Source organism: Camellia sinensis, chromosome 6 (genome assembly GCF_055761805.1).
Source record: "Camellia sinensis isolate YWXY chromosome 6, ASM5576180v1, whole genome shotgun sequence".
Lineage (NCBI taxonomy): Eukaryota > Viridiplantae > Streptophyta > Magnoliopsida > Ericales > Theaceae > Camellia > Camellia sinensis.
Genome location: NC_138966.1, coordinates 101,376,035 through 101,399,664, shown reverse-complemented (window position 1 = coordinate 101,399,664; position 23,630 = coordinate 101,376,035). Strand labels below are relative to the sequence as shown.

The window sequence follows — 23,630 nt, the reverse complement described above, 5'->3', positions numbered from 1 at the left end:
ATTCTTTTACAAACATCTCAACTCATCACTATAACTAACAAAAACACCCACTAAATATTTTGTAGCAACAACATCAACTGAGATGGAATAAAGCATTACTCAGTAAACAGGGAAACATGTTATCATCCCAAGAGTGCGAGACAGAAATTGCATCAATTGAGGAATGCCCACAACAAACCCCACACTCGTAAGATACAAAATCCATAAACTAATCTTCCAATATGCTAAATTTTGCAGTTTCACCTAACTAATTAACTTCATCTCAAACACTGCAGGAATGATTGTGCAATCGCCGTCTGCAATGTTATCAACCAATATCTCAACTGGCAACTTGTGCAGAAAAAACTTCATCCAACTGAGTGGGTTAAATTTCGAGCACAAATCATCAATCAATTCCTCAATGATGAGAACCGATCCTGGAAACTCGAGCACTACCAAATGTTGACAAAACATACCAAACCATAGAAACAATGAACAAACTTCTTGACAATACAAATATTCAAGGGAACATATCTTTGTACCTTTTTTTTTTTTTTTCTTTTTTAACATGTGACAAGTACTTTATATACTTTTGGGAATGATTTTTTTCTGGTTATTATGGTTATGGTGAAAATGATTGATGTTGTTGTTGCTCTTCTTCTTGTTATTATTATTGTGGTTCTTCTTCTGATTGTTTGTCTACTTGTTTGTGGTTGCATATATTTTCATACAGTAATTCTTCAAACTGCAAAATTTTGCAGTTTCATCAGCTTGTTTCTAATAATTTTTAAAACTACAAAATTATGCGGTTTCATCAGTTTGTTTCTAATAATTCTTAAAACTGCAAAATTATACAGTTTTCTCGTTATGAAATATGAACTGCATTTCTATATTATACTGTTTCAATAAGAAATTTTCAACAACCTTCTCTGCATTCCATAAAAATAAAAAACAAAACCAGACTGTTACAAAACAACTTCAATAAGTAAAGAACACATCAACAAACAAAAAACAATTCAACCAACTTTATTCATTACTTCCATAATACCAAGTATCACATTTTTTATTATCATAATTCCTCAAATTCAAATACAAATCCAAAAGAATAGATTGTCGCCTCAAATAGCAGCCTTGCACGTCTTCTTATTATGATTCCCATATTTCAAGCACCTCCCACACTTGATTTGCTTCACATTCTTCTTGTTCCGCCCGGGCTGCTTCTTCGTTATAGGAGGTTTGATAACCGAACTACTGACACCATCAAAGTCAAATCTCTCACTTGAAGGCACTGGATAAACAGATTCCTTGTATGACTCTCTAAAACAATCTACATGAAAAAAAGGATCAATGAAACCATACACATCTCTACCACTACTACGCAAAGCATGCACAGCATGACAACAAGGAAAACCATTCAATTGCCATTTATAGCAAGAACAAGTCTGTCTACCAATATCAACATAAAAAAAAATAGAAGAATGAACCTCAAGCACAGTATCACTAGCAACAATCACATCCCAAGACTTAGCTAGCTCCAAAGAGTCCACCAACTTCTTTTCCATAACTGGACACAATTCCGTAGTCCATCTTCTAGATTCAGTTCTTCTATCCGACAATTGAGTCATGATTTGAACCCTAATCATATCAACCATACAAGTAATAGGCAACTCACGGGCCCCACCAATCCAATTATTGTAAGACTCCGCAGCATTAGATGACATCTCACCATATCGTTTTCCTCTAAAAAATGCATTGGCCCACTTATCATTTTGCAAAGCATCCAACATACTATCAACTTTACCATTCCCAGCAATACGCCTCAATTTCTCCATATAATGTTGGAAAGAAGCAACCGTTGGCGCATAAGCACATTTAACTAATATTTTCATCAAACACAGCTTATAGTTAGTACGAAGTCCCACCAATTTGTCAATCAAATTTCTCTTCAAATGATTCAAGCAATAAGCATGATGTGCATTGGGGAAAACCACTGAAAGAGCGTCTAGCAATCCATGTTGACGGTCCGACACAAAAGTCAATCTCCGGCCTGAACCAACAGCCTTCAACAACTGACTTAAGAACCACATCCAATTATCTTGATTTTCAGCGTCAACAATCGCAAAAGCCAAAGGAAACAAACCTGCAAACAAAACCACATGAAACTACAAAAATTAGCAGACTCACAATACAATAACACACTGACAAACTAAACCAATACTAACTGCAAATAAATACATACCTTGATTACCATCCTTTGATGTTGCTGCAAGCAAATGCCCCTTGTAACGCTCCTTCAAAAATGTACCATCAACAAACAACAACGGACGACAAAATTGAAAGCCATACAAACATCCATGAAATGCCACAAACAACCTCCGAAAACACCCACTACTCTCATCCACATCTAATTCAAACACACTTCCCGGATTCGTTCTCAAAGCCGTCTCAAGGTACCATCGAAGCTGGTCAAAAGAAGTTGCAAAATCACCAAACAACCCACCTCTTGCCTTATCAACTCCTAACCATGCAACCCGATAAGAAACATCTATACCATATTGCTTCTTCAACTTTTTTTTAACTTCAATAGGACGAGTCAACGAATTATCACTAATATCATTTTGCACAATATCAGACACAAGTCTGGAACCAACCATTTTGCTACAAGATCTACGAGCAACAACCCCACAAGTATGCACATTATCTAACTTCATTATAAAAAAAAACACCAAAATCCATCAACACCCTTCCATGCACAAACCATTTACAACCCGTAGACGACTTCATCATACATTCAGCGGTTACTCTTGTTGCATCGTTCTTCAAATAATTCATTGCAAAACCACACTCAACTGCATACTTAGCCAATGCAGTGCGGAACCCCGGCACTCCACCTTCAAATTCTTGACCAACACTATGTATAATCCCCTTCCAACTAGCAGACAACAAAACTCTCTCTGGTTCTGGATAAAAACTACGCAACAAACCACCAACATCATCACAATCATTCACAAAAGAACTCTCACAAGTTACAGAATCAATCCTACAAGAATTACCATCATCAACCTCCACAACTCTCTTATCCCCCACAATAACATCAACAACATGACAACCACTACCACCTACCATTGACAACATATTCCCCAAATCATCATCACATTCAACAATACAATTAGAATATCCAGGAACAGAGAAAAACAAACAAAAGTTACCAACACTCAACTCCTTGAACTTCGCACATATTTTCTCAACAACTTCATCATAACTACATCCCTCACTAATCTTAATAGCAGTACAACAATTACCGCATTTGCACATTAACATGAAACACCTCTCCATACTACAAAATCACAAACCAACAAACAATTGTTCACAGATTCCAAACTGTAAAATTATACAGTTACAACATATCAATACCAACAGTGCACAATTTACAATTCCAAATTGCAAAATTATATACTTACAACATATCAGTATCAAAACACTAGAATTCACAATTCCAAAAATACAACTTCAAAACACATTACACTATACGACAAACAAAATCAATAAAATCAAAATCAAACAAACAAAATTCGCCAAACACAAACCATATATCACGCAAATTTGCTTATCTATATATACATACATATATATCGACAAATACAAACCACATACACACACAGACATATATGTATATATACATATATATGTATATCTATGTATCGACAGATACATACATACACATACATATATCTATCACCAGAGAGAGAGAAAGAGAAAGAGAGAGAGAGAGAGAGAGAGAGAGAGATAACGTACGCAGATATCGCCTGTACACAGAGATTCAAATCGCACAACCAGATCCACCTCACAGCACAATGAGATTGCCACAACGAAGAGAAATCAAGATCGCGCAGACGAAGATTTGATTTCCTTTTTTTAAATGGAGCAAAAATTTGATTTTTCACGTACATATAGATCTCAAAACAAAGGGTAATACAGTCATTTAAAAATACGAAAATAAAAAACGGGACCTCTAGGTATAAAACTTAAAAAACTGTAGACCTATTCATCTATTAAAAATAAATTGGGATTAGAAGGGAAATAGATCCCCTACATAGGACTACATGGTAATTTGCCCTTAAAAATTTTGAGTCCAAAACAGTAAAGAACTATTAAAAAATAGTTCGAAAAAGGTCCAAAATAATAAAGCCCAGACTACTATCCAAAATAATAATAATAAAGCCCAAACTATCAACTCCCATGGTTCATTTAATTCGCATTTACTGAGTAGACGAATGCAAATTAATTTTTTATAATCCATCTAAATTCAGACGAAGGGTAGATGAAAGGCCATCAAATCCAATCTAATTTGCGAGCACCCCTAAATAATGCACACTATTCTAGGCAATAAGGGTAATTAGATAAATTCACAAATAACATTAATGGTAATTGTGTTAATTGATATGGCAGCACATTTAATTACTAAATATGTAAGGGTAACATAATAATTTTATCACCTCTATTAACATTATTCAAGTTGGGATAAACTCCCCTCCATATCTCATCTCTTCATACTTTTACATATTCTTTTGTGGGTTTTAATTCGGATCTGCATTGATGATTAGAACTGTCTATCTCGTAGGCTTCACAATAAAGGTCCTTCATGTAAAAAATCAATTTCATCAAATAATTATAAATACAAGAATAAATCACATTTTGCTTTATAAAATGAACAGTAAATATAATTAAATTTAAACCATCAATTTTATAAAACAAAATGTAATTTGTTCACGTGTTTGTAGTTATCCGATGTAATTGATTTTTTGTATACATGACCTTCATTACAGGATAGACAGTTTGAATCATCTAGGTCCAAACTAAAACCCATAGAAGAAATATGGAGAGATAAAATATGAAGAGGAGTTTATCCCATTAAAATTACAGCTATTATAGAAAAGATCAATGTAATTTCGCAAAAACTATGAGCCCAACTCTAATATTTTATATTTACAATGATGTGTTCACTACTAGTTAAACTCGTAGTACACTACTCGTTTATAAATTGATTATTTTAGTGATTTTTTAAATTTTTTATGACAATATGTATAAAAAAAAATATAGAAAATAATATAATAATTTTCTTTTGGCTAAAATAACTAAGTCAGGACTTAGTTGATACATGATTTATTTTGGGGCACTTTTTTATAAATTCGGTTTCACCTACTTATATTCTATTTAATCCACATTATTTTTTTATATTCCAATAAGTTTTATGAGTGATATAGTTACCAAAATACTCCTAATAATATTCACATTTATAGTGTGAATGTTCCGTGATGTGAATGTTCACACTGTCGATGTGAATGTCCACACCATCAATATAAATATTAACACATCAATGTGTTCGTTCACACTGTCAATGTGAACATTCATACGTCAATGTGAATATTCACATTGTAAAATATGAATGTTCACATCACCTAATTTCTTATTATTCAAAAAAAATATTTGTAAAGGTAGAAATGTCCATAAAATATTTTAAATATGAGAATTAAGATTTGGTAGATTAAATATTCAAATAATATAACTAATTAGAATACAAGAATATCTTATAAATTAATTAAGATACAAACATTTAAAAAATGATTTTCTAATAAATCTCTCATTTATCTTTCATCTTTTGTTTTCTTTTCATTTGTTTCGAGAAATATATTAATCAATTTCAATTATTTCATTTCTTCTTGATTATTTTCCGATCGAGATATATGGATTCATAGATCTATGTATCTATACTATCTATCAATTAACAAATATGTGCAAAAACTCTATTTGCCTCTACCGTTGTATGAGTTTTTATCAAATGAGGCCCAAATTCAATTATGCAAAAAATGGTTTACAATATGTTTTGGGTCTGTACCATGTGAGTCGTATCATTGAGATAGCTGCCTGGGCTGGGCCTAGATGGAGACCCAAGTCCTTTATGGAGGTAGGCTCAGAAAAAGATGGACCTCTTCGATCTGTAAAAATGAACAGACACCCAACGACAGCACGTGGGCCATAATGGGCTGCAATCTATCTGTAAGTATACAATTGGGCTTCACTCCTCTGCTGGACACCATGCCCATTTTGTCTAAACACGTGGGACTCACCTTTTGTGGGCCAACATTCGCAAGTTCTTTGTAAGTATAATTACTCATAAGGACTTCTGAACCATTAAATTCTGTATATAGGCCCGTTTGGTGTAACTGTTAAAACAGCTTATAAATTATAACTTAATAGATTATAAATTATGACTTTAATCAGAAGTTGTTAATCTGTTTGGTGTAGCTGTTAGATTATAGATTTAAGTTGTTGAGTAATGTTTGTTAAATAAGCTGTGAAATAGCTTTTTCAATTAATTTTTATTTTTTGTTTGTCTACATTTCTCATAAAAAATAATAATAATAATCTATAGTCCATTTGAATCTTTTTCTATTTTTTAAAAAATAAAAAATAAAAAAATTTAAGAGTATAATCATAAATTAATATGTCCACAACAGAAGCTGATAATCAGAAGTAAGGGGTAAGCAGCTTCTCAGAATCAGCTTTTTTGAGTTAAAAAAAAACTGTTAGAATCAGAAACTGTTTGAAATAAGTTTAACCAAACAGTCCAAAATAAATTTTTCAAAACTAAAAGTCATAAATTGACTCTGAAAAGCTAAAACAAACACCCCTATAATTACTCATAAGGACTTCTGAACCATTAAATTCTGTAAGTATTTGCATAGATATCAATTCGTTGTTGAAAGTTCATTTTGTCAGAATCGTTGTTAAAAATTATTTTTTTGTGATTATTTTATAAATGTCGTTAAAAATTGATAAATAGTAACGTTTTTGTGACGCTTTTCCAAATCTGAAGCTAAAATATAAAAAATAGTGACATTTTTTTGTTATGAATTTTTTAATTGTCGCTAAAAATTAATAATTAGTGACATTTTTTATGAAAACGCCACTAAAAAAATAAAAAATAATAAAATTTTATGATAATAACTAAAAGTGAATATGAATTTTTGGGTGCACCAAAAAGTCAAACGGACATATTGACCTCTTTTGGATACTTGATTTTTAGCTACGTTTGTGCGTTTGTAGGAAAAGTTAAAAGTTGATTTTTTTGTATTTAAAGACATGTGGAAAGTTAGTTTTTAGCCACTGGTAAAATTACAATTCTACCTCTCATTAGTCAAAATGTGCTACATGGGTGAAGTTGTAAATATTTTAAATTGAGGAGTAGTTTAGTCATTTTATTATAATTTGACATCATAAATAAATATTAATCAAAAAAATCAAAAGTTATTTTTTGACCAACTTTCCAAGTCACTTGATTGAAAAAACCAAAAGGTTAGTTAAAAGCCAAAAAAATCATTTTTTATCATCTTCTAACATTACTTATTAGTCATTTTCCCTTTTTTATATGATATTTCTCTGCTTACAATTTGTCTAGTTTCCTATAAAATATTCTCAACATCCAAGTTTTAAGTTGTTTCCTTTTATTTTTCTTTTCTTTATTAGGAAAATTAGTGAATATTTTTTTAGTGTGACATTAAGTTCAAGGATTATTTTATTTTGGTGATAAATATATGATTAATGAAATTGTTTGATGAGAATAACAAACTATTGTTTTGAATGATTTTATTTTATTTTTTTTTCATTTTTACCCCACTTTTCCGCAGATCACCATTGGCCGGTCATCGAAAAATTGGTTGATGTTGAAAAAATCATCCGCACCAAAAAAGTCGTCCGAGGTAGCTAGCGACGACTAGTGATGGTGGTGATATGGACAAATTGACAGATTAGGTGGGAAAATAAAAAAGATGGCATGTGGACAGATAGGTGACACGTGAATAAATAGGTGATGTAGACAAATAAACAGATAAATAGGAAAATATGATTTTTAAAATTGTTATTGTTTTTCTGGCTCCAAAATAATAGTTTTTGGGCCATTACCCTAAAAATTCGAAATTGGACTAATGACCCAAGTGAGAGTCTTTCTTTCTTTCTTTTTTTATTTATTTATAGTGGCCAATTTGACTGTATAAACCCTTCACAAATTATACGGACTGTCTTACTCACTATTCTCCACACTGTTTTATGTATTATGTTTCTCTACTCACTCAATTGTGTGCCAGTTCAAAATTAAAAATTAAAACCCATTAATGTGCACATTTTCCCTTTGCTTTTCATCTAAAGCATGATTTAGATGAAATAAAGCTTTTAAATTTTCCCATAAATCCCATATGAGGGACAATTATTCCATTTAGTCTTAAGAGTTTTCGTATAGACTAATTAGTTATATTTTTTTGGAAAGTCATATTTGGATGATTTTGGTGAAATTAGAGTTTACATGGTTACCCTTTTATTTATCCATTTTTCTGATGTATTTTCCATATATCGGTTGAATCATTTTGTAATGGGTATTGATTGTTTGGCGTTGCTAAAGATTCTTTTTCTGATTAACTATCACAAACCCAAATTTCGCAATTAACACTACACCATTACGCATTAACATTAGTAATTAAATCCACATAAAAACTAACACTACTATCCAATGCTATGCCAAACAACCCCACCCACATCATACATCCTTCAGCATACACTTCAACTCCCATATCACTGTCACCTGATGTCGCCGTTATGCGACAATGCCATTCGTCAAAATTTTCCCATAAACACACCCCACATTGTCACACGCCTAACACATCACAGTAAGCTCCAGTTGGGTCTAACATTCTTGCATGGTATATTCACGTTACAATGTACATTAACAACCATTTTCTACATGTCAAAGGCAAACACAGGACACATACAACCACTTACCAAAACAGAGCATGAAACTAATGTCACACTCGTACAAATGTAAGTTTTGATTCACCATCAAGTCACACATAACATGCGAGTATCAAACTACACATTCCATATTAACATTTCTGAATTATCATTGACAAAACACACTAAAGTAATCTCCATCATAACCCAACAAACCCACCCACGCCACATACGTCAACAACATCCATGCACACAACATCGAGAACAAATGACACCCGAAACCCCCCACATGAAAACTACCCCCATATTCCATAATCGACAAACGTAATAATGTAAATACACACCTAAAGATATCATCATCGTGCATCTACACCGCGATCGCCGGTGCTAATCCACGTATCGAAGCACTCACTCCTCACTGTCACCAATTGCTTTTGTCGTGCAACAATGTCACATTTGGGGTTGCATTCTACCGTTTTGGCAATGTATGTGTGGGCAACACAAATTCCTAAGTAATACCAAATTAATGCCGAGGAAAAATCATTTCCATCCACATTGATCCCCGTCCCACAATGTTCTTACCCAATGTTACACAAAAGTTCAGATTCTTTCCAAATTCTTCACCATCAAATTTGAAAAAGCCCATATTAAAGAAGCCCCAATTTTGTAAATTCACTCAGGCTGGAATACTTTAACTATCCCTTAATATTCCACACAAGTCCTACTTATTTATTGTCATTATACGTAAAATACACTATAATAGGACTTAGGCCAAGTTTAGGAAGACTAAATAAGTGTACTTTTTGTCTTTTTGGACTAAAAAATTGAGGTTGAAAATATGGATGTTTGGGTTAACTTTTTGACTTTTTATTGAAAAATGTGTAATAAAAAATTGTAAAAATTGATTTGTAGGGAAAAATTTGAATTGAGAGTTGTGCAGCCGTAATTGTTGACTTTTGGTGAATAGTGTTAACTTTTTAACTTTTTGAGTAACTTTTTGACTTTTTGGCTTTTTTGGAACATCCCAAACTTGGCCTTAATGGCCTATGAAAAAAAAAACTCAGGACTAAACAGATCATAAATTCTAATTTTAAGATTTATCGGTGCATCACCCACATATATATATATATATATATATATTGTTTTTTAAATGTAAATCCTAAAAGAAGGGTTAATGCTAATTAAATAAAAATGGATGGCACCAAAACGGCACAGTTGTGAGTATGTGACCCGAAAGTTACTTAAATTTGAAGCCAGCGGATCGGATTGTTTAGTTTGGGCTTGTGGGCTTATTATGATTTTCACTTTAATAATCTTTTACACCTTTGTATATAGATAATTTATGAAAAAAAATAAGCTTAGTTTGATAAGAGTAAATAAGTGTATGATTTTTAAAAATTAAAAAAAATTAATTTCCTTGTCATATTTACTATTCACTTTTTAAACATAAATATGATACAATTATGTGAATATAATTATTAAATCAATCTAATTTTTATTAATTATCTACGCATACAGTCTATAAAATAAATGAATTAAATTATAAAAATGAAACATGTAATGGGCTCAAATACTCAAACTGAATTAATTCAATTTATAGTGAACTGGAATGGAAACAATCAAAACCCTCAATATATTTCGTGTACGTCAAGACACGAGAGAATTCAGATCTTTGAGGGTTGGGATTTGATGTCTAGGGTTGGCCGAAAGGCACAAAAGAGGGAATATAATAACACTTCACCATGAAAAAGACAAAAGCAAATTTTTCCTTTTTTAAAAAAAATATATAAAAATATTTTTTCAAATTCAGAAATTGGAATCTCCTATCTTAGACTCTTTTTATTTAAAAAATGGAATTTTAATTTATTATTCCTCAACGTTTGACGGTTGCAGCGAACTAGAATGTTGTTGAACCAATCTATCTATCTAAACATTTTTTATTAAAAAAAGGTTGATTTAAAAAAGAAAATTTAAACGTATCTAAGATCATGTGAAGATTGTGGTATAATATAAAAGGCTCAGGCTTTTATACTGTCCAAAATTAGATTGGAATATGTTGTTAAGTCTACGTGGCTCCACTATAAAATCTATATTAATAATTTAAATCATTCAACATGTAAGACTTATCAAGTATTTATTTTTTGTAAAAAATTATATTGATCGGATAATATCAATAGCCACTTGATCTACCTTTGTGTCAAATGTAAGTATGATTTTAAAAATAAATTGACACAAATATAATCTGATCAACTAACTATCAATATCTGATCAATGTGAATTTTTATAGTTATCAATAAATTTTACACATTAAACAATTTGCATCATTAAGACAATTCTAAAAAATATCAAAAATAAGACCAACTGGACCACCGAGTTGAAATAACCAATTAGAGTACAGTCCCAATATAAAAACATGTATAAATGTAGGGTGAATGAACCTAATGTGAATTCTCCGTATGTCATACGCAAGAAATCCAACAAAGAATAAGAAAATTCATTTAAAATATTTGATGTTCCTCAATTATTACAAGGGAAAATTAGTGAAATATCTGTCTAATTTTATATAGTAGAAGAGGTACAAAATATATTTTTTTTATTAGTTAAGGTCTCTCAATATTTTCACAAAAATAATTCAACTCAGAGAAATTTTGTCCGACTCAGAGAAATTTTGAAATTTCTCTAATATGATCACAAAGAAATTTTCCTCGATTCAGAGAAATTTTAGCCCCGGCTCGGAGAAATTTTGAAATTTCTCTGGTATGATCACAGAGAAATTTCAAAATTTTTCCTTAAAATCAGAAAAATTTCTCTGTGAAAATTGAAATTTCTTTCAATCGGGTTGAAATTTTTCTGAGTCAAGCAAAATTTTTCTGAGTCGAATTTTCTCTGTAAAAATATTGAGAGATCTTAATGTTGTATATCTTTTATTTTATAAAATCTTAATATTAGGGACCTTTAAAAAAAACAATTCCTAATTACAACATGCATGGATATAATAATTATTTCTAGAGTAATACTAGTTGACCCTTATTTGAATATTGCATTAAGATATTTCACATGATATTATATGATATTAACTATATTAGTTAGGGATATGAAATAAACACATAAAATAATATACTCGTTATTCTTAATGTGCTACACATAAAATTATTAACTATTCTTAAGAGTGCAAATGAACTGAATTGTTCGTGAATTAACTCGACTCAGCTCTTTAAAAACACGACTTATTTAGTAAACGAGTCAAGTTCAAACTCAACAAAAGCTTAACTTATTAAGTTCTGGTCATTTATCTTTATTTAACTTATATAGTAAATATATTTTATATATATTAAATAATTTATAAATATATATATAAAGAGTGAATATATTATTTATATATTAAATAATATAAACAACAATAAAAAAATTATCATGCCAAGTTAAGCCGTGCCTCGACTCAACATATTTGCAACCTTACTCACAATGAAGTATGGTCCTCATATTTAGAGGTTGTTTGAAATGTTCTAAATAAATGTATTTTTTGATTTTTTATAAAAAAAATTGTGTAGAAAAATAGAAAGAAGATGTTAATTAATGAAACTCAAAAAAAATAAAAGATATGGACTTATTAATCTTTTCAAACAAGGCCTTATATAAATGTGGGGCCGAACTTTAATATGAGCAGTTGATAACTTAGTTCATAATATTAACAGCCTCTAGAAGGACTCAAAAAATGGAAGCCACTGTCCTCGAGAATCTATCTTCTTCATAACCCCACAAGGACTCCACTTTGTAAGCTCCTCGGAGCCCGCAATTCGAATCGTTCATTCAGGAAATCTCAAAAAAAAAAAAAAAAAAGAGAAAGGGTTAATTATATTAACAGTTTTTACAGTTTAGAATTTATGTTTTTTTAATTTTTAATTTTTTAATTATGACATATTTAATTTTGAATTTTAAATCTTATTTTAAATAAAGATAATTGAAAATATTATTACTCAATTTCAAGAGCAAAGTCATTAATTTAATAAAATATAAACTAATTTGACAAAAATAAATGTCAAATTTTTTTTTTGAATTTTTAAAAATTATTTCTACCCACTAAAAATAAAATTATGTACGATTGATAAATCTTTTACGCATTTATTTTTTTTATTTTACTAAATTAATTTTTATTATCTGTTTAGATGATAATCATGTAATAGGTAGTTGTTAGGCTTTTAATATGTAATCAATATATTTAACATATGAAATATTTTTAATTTTGGATTTTTTGATTTAATAGATTGGTTTAATAATGATATCAAAGTTGTAGCTATATTTGATTTTTGAAAAAATAGAAACTAATTTAATGAAAATAAAAACAATCACCCATTACATGATCATCATCTAAACACATAATAAAAATTAATTTGATAAAAATAAATAAATATGTAAAATATTTATCAATTTACATAATTTTATCTTTGGTGGATAGAAATAAATTTTAAAAATTCAAAAATATTTTTTTGACATTTATTTTTGTCAAATTAGTTTATATTTGATTAAATTGACGAGTTTGCCCTTGAAATTGAGTAATGATATCTTTGATTGTCCTTATTTGAAACAAAGTTTAAAATTCATAATCAAATATGTCATAATTGAAAAGTTAAGTACCAAAATGACAAAGTCCCAAACTATAAGGACTATTAGTGTAACTTGGTCAAAAAGAAAATATGTGCAAAAAATTAACTTAAGCAGCCATTAATAGACATACTACTAACTTATCACATTTTATTTATAAAATAAATAATTTTAGTTTAAAACTATATTTATTGTACATCTTATAAAATAAAATACGATTAGTAAAATGTGTCTATTAATATTCGATCAAACTCAATTTTTACATATATTTTCTTCCCTACAAACCTTTCAGGATCAATAATAGATACAAAACTTGCCAAGTCTTAAAAAGGTATGGAGAATATAGAATTTTGAGTGGAGCTACTCCCCAACAAAATGCGGCTCACTTAAACATAGAGTAAATGCAGCATTACTCTTAAACATATGACCATACTTTAATATGACCATATTTGATTTAGGAGTAGTTATGGCCCAACCTTTACTTATTTATTAGTAAGTCCAGCTAATACATAAATAATTATCAGAATGCTAAATTTTTCAACCACATTAATAAAAGTAAAGCTCACATCACAACTACACAAATGAAAACAAAAGTGAATAAGTTACACTAATAAAATATTATGAGTAAATAAATTTAATTAATAGCACTGACTAGTAATTAACGCATATTTTTTTAATTATTTTTCAATGAAAACTTTATTATAGGATAAATTATTCCATACTGTAAGACAAAATAATCTAGCGTGATAGGATAAAAGGTCCCGGATGAGCTATCCAGTTGACAAAATATGAACCAAATAATAATCTGGTTCTGGAATAAAATATTCAATCCCAGCCTCCAAACTGGAGGAGCAAACATGTACTCTTATTTCTTAAACATTAAGGTCTGCAATTAAGACTCGGTCAAAGGCTGAGGTAAGGAATTTTCCATTTCTTTAAAAATTACAGATTGATTGAGTTGTTGATGTATCATTTCTGGTGTAATTTATTGAGGTTTCATATAACAAACACATTTATAATTGCTGCAAAAACAAGATGGTACCAACCTTATCTTCCTCACACCAAACCCATGAAAACTGCAAGCAAATTATTAGTTCTAAGCAATCATTGCTAATATGAATTTTGTTTCTTTTAAAAAATGGGTTGATGTAAATAGAAGAAAATTATAGGGATACTGCTTAACTATTACAACAATGCTAGAGGGTCATAATTTTTGTGGCTACAATGGCTCAAAACTGTCAAAACGACGTCGTTTTGGCATGTTTTGCACCCAAACGACATCGTTTTGACAGTTTTGAGCCATTGTGACCCCAAAAATTGTGGCCCTCAAACATTTTCCTAACTATTAATAAGTATCTATTTCTCCCTCAACCTTAAAATCATATATTTAAACTTTCAACTATATATAAAACAAAAATGAAAATATAAAAATGCCTCCCTTTTTGTATGGGTGAAAATTATGCATTTTTATAATTGATGGTGATGTCTAAAATTGGTCTGGTTGCTCCAAACGTCTTACCAATCAAATACTATCCGATGGTTAAGTTAGAATAGATTGTTTGGAGAGAAAGTAAAAGAATTATGTTAGAATTTTTTTTTTTATCAACTTATCATTTGGATGAAACGTGAAATTATATATATAATTGGTCCTCACATACTCACATGCTAAGGACTAAGGAGTAGTCTTTGATGGTATAAAATTCATTTTATCTGTCGTACTCACTCACATCTTTATACATTGTAAGTTTTAGTTTCAGTACGTAACCGCCATGTGCTTGTGATGGTCATTAGTTTACTTCCTAACATTACCATCCAAATTAGATCACCACAAAGCGCAATGTAAAATTATTCTAGAGACCATGCTAGACAATGTACCCAACCATACATAGTCCATTTCAATTCATCTACGAGCCCAGTTGGCCGACATGCTACAAGTCACACTTGATCCTAACAAGTTGAGTATTTAACCCCAAGTGATCTTTTAATATCTATTAAGCTCAAGTCTTGTTCAAACGCATGTCATTTGCTTAGCAAGCTAGTCATGGACAACTTAATAATTTTTCATCCGTTACAATTTTTCACATGTGCTTTTTAAAATTAAAATGATAAAATATTAAATAATAATGATAATTAAAAGGATGTTGTTGTAATTAATCCAAATTAAAGTAATTGTAGCACGGCAGTAGGGGATGGTGGTTGAGGTGGCGGCAGGGATAGTTTTGTCCTTAGCCTCCATTGACAGCCACCTTAGCCCAATGTAGATGTACTCTAGTTGCCTATTGAGCCAAACTCACCCTTTGCACTTTATTCTTTTTATGCTTTTTTAATATTTCCATTTATTTTTGCAACCCCTTTTTTCCCATTTCCTTTTCTTGCATTCACATTGTTAGTATCATCAACCTCGCCAACCATTCTCTCTCTCTCTCTCTCTCTCTGAGTTTGACCCGTCACCACCTACCGGCACCTCTTTCCCTTCTCTCCAATGGCGACCCCACCACTACCACCCTGCAATCTCTAGAGGATCTCATCTCTGTCTCTCTCTCTCTCCCCCTTTTACAAAGCTTAAATAACCTCTTCTCCCTCTTGTTTCTCTCTTTTTGCTTCTTCTCCTAAACCCTAATTCACACCACTTGGCTAGAGGGACTAAGAAGAAGAAAGAACCCTTTCAAATCTCTTCACCTCTCTCCTCTCTCGCTCTGTCTTTCTCTGTCTGCAGTTTCAGTCTTGTACTTTTATATAGAAACTTTTCTTTCTAGAGAAAGACAAGGAAGAGATTTGAGAAGTCCATTGTTGCATGTAGATCAGAGCTTTACAGATATGGGTACTTTTGGCATACTGTTCTAGAATCTCTCTCTCTCTCTCTCTCTCTCTCTCTCTCTCCATTTTGTTGATGGGTTTTCTGTCCTGATCTCATAATTGTTGCTCTTTCTCTCTCACAACTATCACCATCTCTCTTTCTGTTTAGGCCTTCTCTCTCTGATCTTTCATTTTCACTCTTTGTTCAATTAGGTATGGATTCTTGCAACAGTGGTAGTATGCAATCTTCAAGTGGTGGTGATGAAGAGTATGATTCTCGACCCGAGACTCTCTCTCCTTTCTTGAATCCTTCACTCAGCTTCAACTCAATCTCAAACCACCCACCACCACCACAACAACCACCACCACCACATCTCTCTCACCACCACCAAGGCACTTTCTTTGACCCTCAGTCCCAGACCCAAAATCTCAACCCCTTTTCACACTCTCCGCAAAACCCAAATCCAAATAATAATCTATACAATCTTGATGCCGTTTGGTCCAGATCAGATCCCAATTACACTGATCTTGCAAATCTCATTGGCTTATCATCTTCATCATCACCACCACCAACCCAATCTATTCTAGTTTCTCAAAAGGGTCAGTTTCAAAACTCGTCATCATCGTCAATTCCATTACCATCTAACGGTGGTGGTGGTGGTGGTGGTGGTGGGAGAGGTAGTATTACACCGAGGTCCAATCAAACCACCCTAGTCAACAAGAACTCGAGGAAGCGAACCAGAGCTTCCCGGCGAGCACCCACCACCGTACTTGCCACCGACACGTCAAATTTCCGGCAAATGGTGCAAGAATTCACCGGCATCCCCGCGCCACCGTTTCAGGCCTCGCCGTATTCCCGGCTCGACCTCTTCGCCGCCGGCTCCGCCCTCAGGTCTGGTCTTTATCACCCTTTTGTATCGTCCTCTTCATCTCCTTCATTGTTGAACTTGAACCCTATTATGGTTGATTCCATAGCTCATAACAATAGTAGTACTACTATTGCTAATACTACTACTGGCAGTATCGTTACCACCACTGGTGTTACGAATAATTTCGCGTCGGCTTCAAATGGATACCAAGTGCCTCACCAAAACATGCAAAACCCATCAATTCTATCGTTTCAGAATCTCTTACAGTCTCCTCTTAAGTACCCACTAGCCAATGCTTCCGTTTTTGGCTCGAAATCACAGGGAAGTTCAGAAATTCCATCAATTGGTGAATTGGGTATGAGTCGTGAACGTGTCAATAATGCGAATCTTGGTGGGTTTTTGAGCCATGGAAGCTCCGATGGCGGGCAAGCGGGGATCAATGGTAATCTGTCAAGATGGAGAGGTGAAGAAGGAGCATCTAAAGATGGGGGTCAAGAACTCTTGGGTTCTTTTGATGGGAACAATAGTGGTTACTCACAAAATGTTAGTAATAGTACCTATAAGCTCAACTGTTGAGTTATTTCGAAACTTATATCTCAAATGTAAGTTATTCTGAACTTATTTTCCCAACTCAAGTCGTTTCGTGATGTTGTGTTTTGGATTTCAAAAAATCCTGTTTTGAAAATATTGATCCATATGCGTTTGAAAAGTAAGTTTGAGTTTGAGAATTTTGGTTCGGAAAGAAATGAATTGGGTAACAAATAGTCAGCCTCTACATCAGAATTCCAACATGAGCAATGGGTTTGATTTGGAAAATGTTTCCTTAAGCAACGAAGCTGTGTGGTGATGATGATGATTGATAACCAGCCTTGTGTTGTTGTTCTTGTCTTCTTGATTAACAAAACCGAATCACCATTTATTGCTGTTAAGATTCGACATCCATCTTATTTTCATCATGTTACATGTACATAACCTCTTTTCTTCTTTTGTAGTCTTGATTAAACAGCCAGATATAGAATATTACAGATTTTTGGTTCTACACTGTTTTTTTTTTTTTTTTTTTTTTTGACAATTATTTTTTTGTTTGTATTGCATGGTTGGAGGAAAAAATTGATATTAACTTAGCATCTTTAACACTTCAGGATTTTTTTTTTTTTTTTTTAATTCAAATTGGATTCATCTCAGTAGAGTAAAGATCTAAATAAATGCAGTCAATTAAAAAGTAAGTGTATGAATAAAGATAAAAAGAAAAATTACCTGAAAGTCTCGTCTCAGGAATAATTACTCCAATCAATTCTATATTTTTTTATTAATCTTATGAGTTCCATTAGTATTGATAATATAACCGTAAGATCGTGTTTTGTATGTTTAATAATCTTTGTTAAACGGCTATATCATTTTTCACCATGGCACTCAATTTTTTCTCACTGTAACCCCAAGCAAAAACTCAGCTGATGTGGCACGTGATATGCTCCCCCAGAAGGAAGGGTTCTAAAAAAAATTAGTGTACTTTTTGCCATTGTGACATCCACTTTTTTCATTGTAACACCTATTTTTTTTCACTGTAACATCCAATAAAACCCAACTAATGTTGCATGTGATATGTTTCACCGCAATGAAGGGTTTTAAAAATGTTATAGTGTATTTTTTCTAACTGTTACATTCACTTTTTTTTTCCCTTCATTATAACACCTAACAAAATCTAGTTGATGTGGCATGTGGCATGTTCCACCGCAAGGAAGGGTTTTGGGAAGATTAGTGTACTTTTTTCTATTGTAACACCCAACAAGAAGTTGGGAGAGTGTTGATGTGGCATATTTCATCACAAATTCACAATGAATGATTCTAAAATGGTTATAGTATATTTTTTTTCATTATGACACTTATTTTTGCACGTTGTAACACTCAACAAAAGGTTAAATTTGTCATTATACATCCAATAAAATCAAACAGAACATAAGAAAAATCTTGAAACCATCTGAATCACAATTTAGACACTTAAGATTTATTGATCAATCCCCTAAAGATAAAACATAATTACGATTGATCTCAGTTTCGGTGCATTACTTAAGTGTATAACTTGAGTTTCTCTAAAATTGTAAGTTTTTCTCTAAGGCCCCGTTTGTTTTGAGTTATAGCAAGGGGATTAGGATTACTAGTACCTTGGGATTAGTATATGGGGTGTTTGTTTTGAGAGATAGCCTTGGGACTATTAATACCTTGGGACTAACTAATACCTTGGTATTACTAATACCTTGTTTGTTTTGAGAGATAGGGAGTGTACTACTAATACCTTGGTATTACTAATACCCTTGGGGAGGGGATTCATAGTGAGGAGGTAGAGATGGTATTAAAAAAATAGTGAGGGGATTAGAATTTTTTTTATTTTTTTTATTTTTTATATATTGGAAATTTTTTTTAAAATATAATTTTTAATTTTTTTTATTTTTTATTTGTTTTATTATTTTATATAAAAATAATTTAACAATTCCTCACTACTAATCCTCTCACTATCAATCCTCTCACTACTAATCCCCTCACTATCAATCCCCTCACTAACAATCCCCTCATTATTAATCCCCTCACTATCAATCCCCTCCATTCTATCTCTGAAAACAAACGACCCTCACTAACAATCCCCTCACTATTAATCCCCTCACTATCAATCCCCTCCATTCCATCTCTAGAAACAAACGGGGCCTAAAGTAGTACTTCATTCGCTCGAATAATTTTAGGCAATAATGAAATGGCTATTTGTTTGGTCTTTCAACGAAATGATCATTTTTCTAAATTGGTGTAAATTGATGATGATTTTATTTTCAATATAATTTTATTTTTCTTAATTAAATAAACATAAGAAGGAATATTTAGACAGAATGATAATCTCATTCATAGTTCTAAAAACCGACTGATATGTTGCGTACCAGCCGGTTCATATTGAAAAAATAAGGCTCAACGACGAATACAGTCTGGTATACCACTGAGATTGAAAATCATAGGAGAATTGGCCAAGTTCCAGTACGTATCGGTCTGTAACCGTTACACAAGCCGCAACGGGCCAATACTCACTGGTCCCGACCGGTACGAAAAAAAAAAGTTGAAAAACATATGAAATGATTTTTAAAATTTCATCGCCGCGACACCTGATTCTCAATACGTACCGGCTGATGCTACCGATACTGATACTCCGCAATCAATACTATTATGTCACTCGATACCGTAATTTAGAACCATGATCTCATTTCAGATAACAAAATACAATAGATTTCTCCATTGTTCATACAATACTAGAAGAGTAAATATTATATGGAATATAAGACGGTGAAGGGACAACTTTTTCTTTACCAATTTTGTTTAACCAATTTGATGGTTACAAGGGATTATTACCCATTAGATTTTGAGGGTTTATATGAAAAAGAGGGTATAAATTATCATCATATCTCTCTTGGAAAATCATAATCAATCAGAAAATTAGTGAAAAACAAATGGAAAAAAAGAAAAAGAAAAAAAAGTTAAGAGATGATTATTATCCATGGGATTTTTGGATATTGAGGACCTTTTTGAGAGGATGTATTGACGTGTGACAATCTCTTTTGGAATCATGGTGGCCCCTTGCCAGAGAATAAGCTGGTTTTTAGCAATGATGGTCGTTAATTTCTCTATCTATCATTCTATATTTCACTCAGTTGTTCATCTCAGTCTACATGAACCTCCAAAAAAAAAAAGGCTCAGTCCTCAGTGTGAAAGAGAGTGACCTCAGTTTTAATGAAGCAAAAGCAATCTCTATTTCTTCTCTCTCTCTCTCTCTCTCTCTCTCTCTCTCTCATGTTGGGTCAATCCCCCCTGAAATTAGAAGCTTTGTCAACCATTCCCTCTCTGAAGAAAGCATACACTAAACAAGACAGATTAAAGCCCACCCTACGTGTTTAGTAATCCATAAAAGCATTGCCTTGAGGTTAATATGAAGCATACTAATACACAAGGTCGAAATGAAATATTATTTCGAACAGGAAAATTAATCATGTAAATGATAACAACATAAATATAAATGGATAAAATTTTATAGTAGAATTCATTTCTAAAAATCTTGTGCATTCAAATATATATTTTGTGATCAATTTCTATGCTTTTAGACTAATTCTTAAATCATTGAATGATGAAAGGGGTATACATGAATATTTATTTAATGTTGATAAATAAATAAGGGCAAATTACGATGGTCATATTCTTTAATTTTTATATCATTTTGGTCTCTCTAATTTTAATTGGCTCGATTTTAAATTTATAATTTTGTCGCAATTTAGTCCAGTTGATTACAACTCTTAGCATTTTTGTATGAAAAAATACATGCATAAGTGACATGTGTCATATTTTTAAAGACAAAATTTCAAAAATACTAATAATATTATTAATTGATAAAATTGATACAAAATCTAATTTAATAATCAAAACTGAGTTGATTGAAAATATAAAAACTAAGATGATTTGAAAAATAAAACATAAGAATTACAGATGTAATTTGCCTAATATATAATCATGATGTAATAATTCCTCCTTTTCAAGTTATTGTGTTGTTTGCCAGCATTTAATTGTATTATAACTCATTAAACCCAAACAGTTCCGATTTTCAACAGCTCTAAAAGCAACATTAATGAACCGGCAAGTACAAGAGAAAAAATAAATAAACAAATAAATTAATTAATTAAAAACAAAAAAATACAAAATAAAAGTTAAATTATCACATTAATAATAAAATCTACATGATGTCATGTCATTAGTAATACATTAGGGCCATGTTTGTTTGGGTGGATATGAGTTTGGGATTGGACTAATAATCCAATAAAATTATTAATCCGATGTTTGGTTAAACAATTAAAGTACGGACTAATTATTTTAAACTTGACTATTAGTTAAGATAGGATACATAATCCAATGGATTCGTAATCCTAGGACTATTAGTCATGGGAATACTAATCCAGTCCGCCCAAACAAACATGGTAGTGTTGAATTAATGGTATAAAGCATCTTTCAAACTCAAAATGATCCCCTTGCTCATTCTTGAGAATCTTTCCTAGAGCAATGGTCTGTTTCATTTACTAATTAACATGATTCATGTCTTCTATAAATTTGATATAAAAGTGATCCATCTTATAATTTAAATTAATAATTATTAATTTGGAGCATCGTCTAAATTTGTTTTAGGAGTATTGAATAATTTCTTTTTATTTCTCTGACGTCATATTGTTGTAAATTCTCTCTGACGCACATGGTATTTGTGTTTGGATCTTAAATAGGAATTTGTTAATATAAATTAAAAAAAAGGAAGGGAAAATGAATGAATTAAAAATATTTTTTTTATAGATAAGTTACACCATTAGTTTTCTCAGTTTAAATTTAGACAATTTGAATCTCATATTTTTATTTTTCTTGCAATATTGTCTCTCTATCATGTGCCGTTAATATTTTGAACAGAAAAAATACTACGTGCAAAATTAGAGATCAAAGTAGAGGCAATTGTTGTAATATAATCTAAAAAAATTAAAAAGTCACTATCTTATTTAAGTCACATCATCTTATTTAAGTCACACACATCTCTACCACATCACTTCGAACCCAACTCATACCTAACCCATATTTCATAAAAAGTCAAAAAGTACACTTATTTAATTTATCCCAAACAATCCCTAAATTATATCATAGTCCTTATAATTTTATTCAAAATTTCGTTTGACCTCTTTAGTTTTATCCATGATATTTTTCAAATCAAATAACTAATAATAAATGATGAAACAATCACATTGTAACAAAATTATAACGATAATTAAAATTAAATTTTACTTAAATTAAAAGAATTAACGATATAATTTACTTTCTTTCACATTTTTTTTTTCTTCTAAACAATTATTTTATAAATTTATAATTCACTTTGACTATGGCATCCATGTGATGAACAGAAATTTCGGAAAAAGGTACAACAGAGAAATAGAGGAGAAGAGCCAATAGAATGGCGAAAATATGCGCTTTTACATTAATGCGTAAGCAATGATGGAATTGAAATGGAAGGTGACGCATACATAACGGGGGAGAAGTTATTTGATACTCTCGGACACGGCCACGTGATATTCTAGATAAAGTATAATTGGTGAAATGAATGAAATTTATAATTTTGTATTAAATAATTAGAAATAATGAATGGATACAGTGTTTTATATTTAGTTAGAAGTATCATCACGTGGTATTCCTGAACCACAAAAATAATTCTGATGGGGTCTTTGAAGAAGATGGCTTGAATCTCAATCCACATGTGGGAGGTAAATTTTAATTTTTAATAACTACATATATAGAGAGAGAGGGGGTAAAGAACAAAAAAAAATAATAATAATAATTACATTGTAAGACCATCTCCGACCCTGAATTAAATTGGGCATTAAATTTAAAATTTAGTGAAAAAAATATTTTTTCATATTCTAACGGTTTCACTAAATTGATATCAAATCGAGATTTTACCAAACGTTTCACCAAAATGAGGACAGGCTCCGCATTTCATCAAAACACTGTGCATGACCGTTGGGGGAGACCAACCGGTCGACCACCAAAAGGTTC

General features: G+C 31.5%; 2 protein-coding genes across 3 annotated transcripts; one reads left to right on the top strand and one right to left on the bottom strand.

Moving 5' to 3' along the window:
- Positions 1 to 1,097: 1,097 nt before the first annotated feature.
- Positions 1,098 to 2,705, bottom strand: LOC145793448 (uncharacterized). The gene is made up of 2 exons (XM_082876276.1): positions 2,219 to 2,705; positions 1,098 to 2,119 (listed from the first exon to the last, which is right to left on the bottom strand). Exons 1-2 carry the CDS (start codon positions 2,688 to 2,690, stop codon positions 1,098 to 1,100), a joined length of 1,494 nt encoding a protein of 497 aa, XP_082732402.1. The 5' UTR covers positions 2,691 to 2,705.
- A 12,963-nt stretch (positions 2,706 to 15,668) lies between these two features.
- Positions 15,669 to 17,740, top strand: LOC114287291 (uncharacterized). 2 transcript variants are annotated; one of them, XM_028230603.2, is made up of 3 exons: positions 15,707 to 16,183; positions 16,372 to 17,050; positions 17,180 to 17,740. In XM_028230603.2, the coding sequence occupies exons 1-3, from the start codon at positions 16,180 to 16,182 to the stop codon at positions 17,601 to 17,603; spliced, it is 1,107 nt and encodes a 368-aa protein (XP_028086404.2). In that variant the 5' UTR covers positions 15,707 to 16,179; the 3' UTR covers positions 17,604 to 17,740. The 2 variants fall into 2 exon arrangements, with proteins under 2 accessions (XP_028086403.2, XP_028086404.2); XM_028230602.2 differs by having other exon boundaries at positions 15,669 to 16,183; positions 16,372 to 17,740.
- The last annotated feature ends 5,890 nt before the right edge of the window (positions 17,741 to 23,630 follow it).

Excerpts from the sequence above, each read along its gene's own strand:
- LOC145793448 (XM_082876276.1), bottom strand. The coding sequence starts at position 2,690 with ATGAAGTTAGATAATGTGCATACTTGTGGGGTTGTTGCTCGTAGATCT. Across the intron at positions 2,120-2,218 it reads ATCAAAGGATGGTAATCAAG|GTTTGTTTCCTTTGGCTTTT; the intron begins GTATGTATTTAT and ends TTTTGTTTGCAG.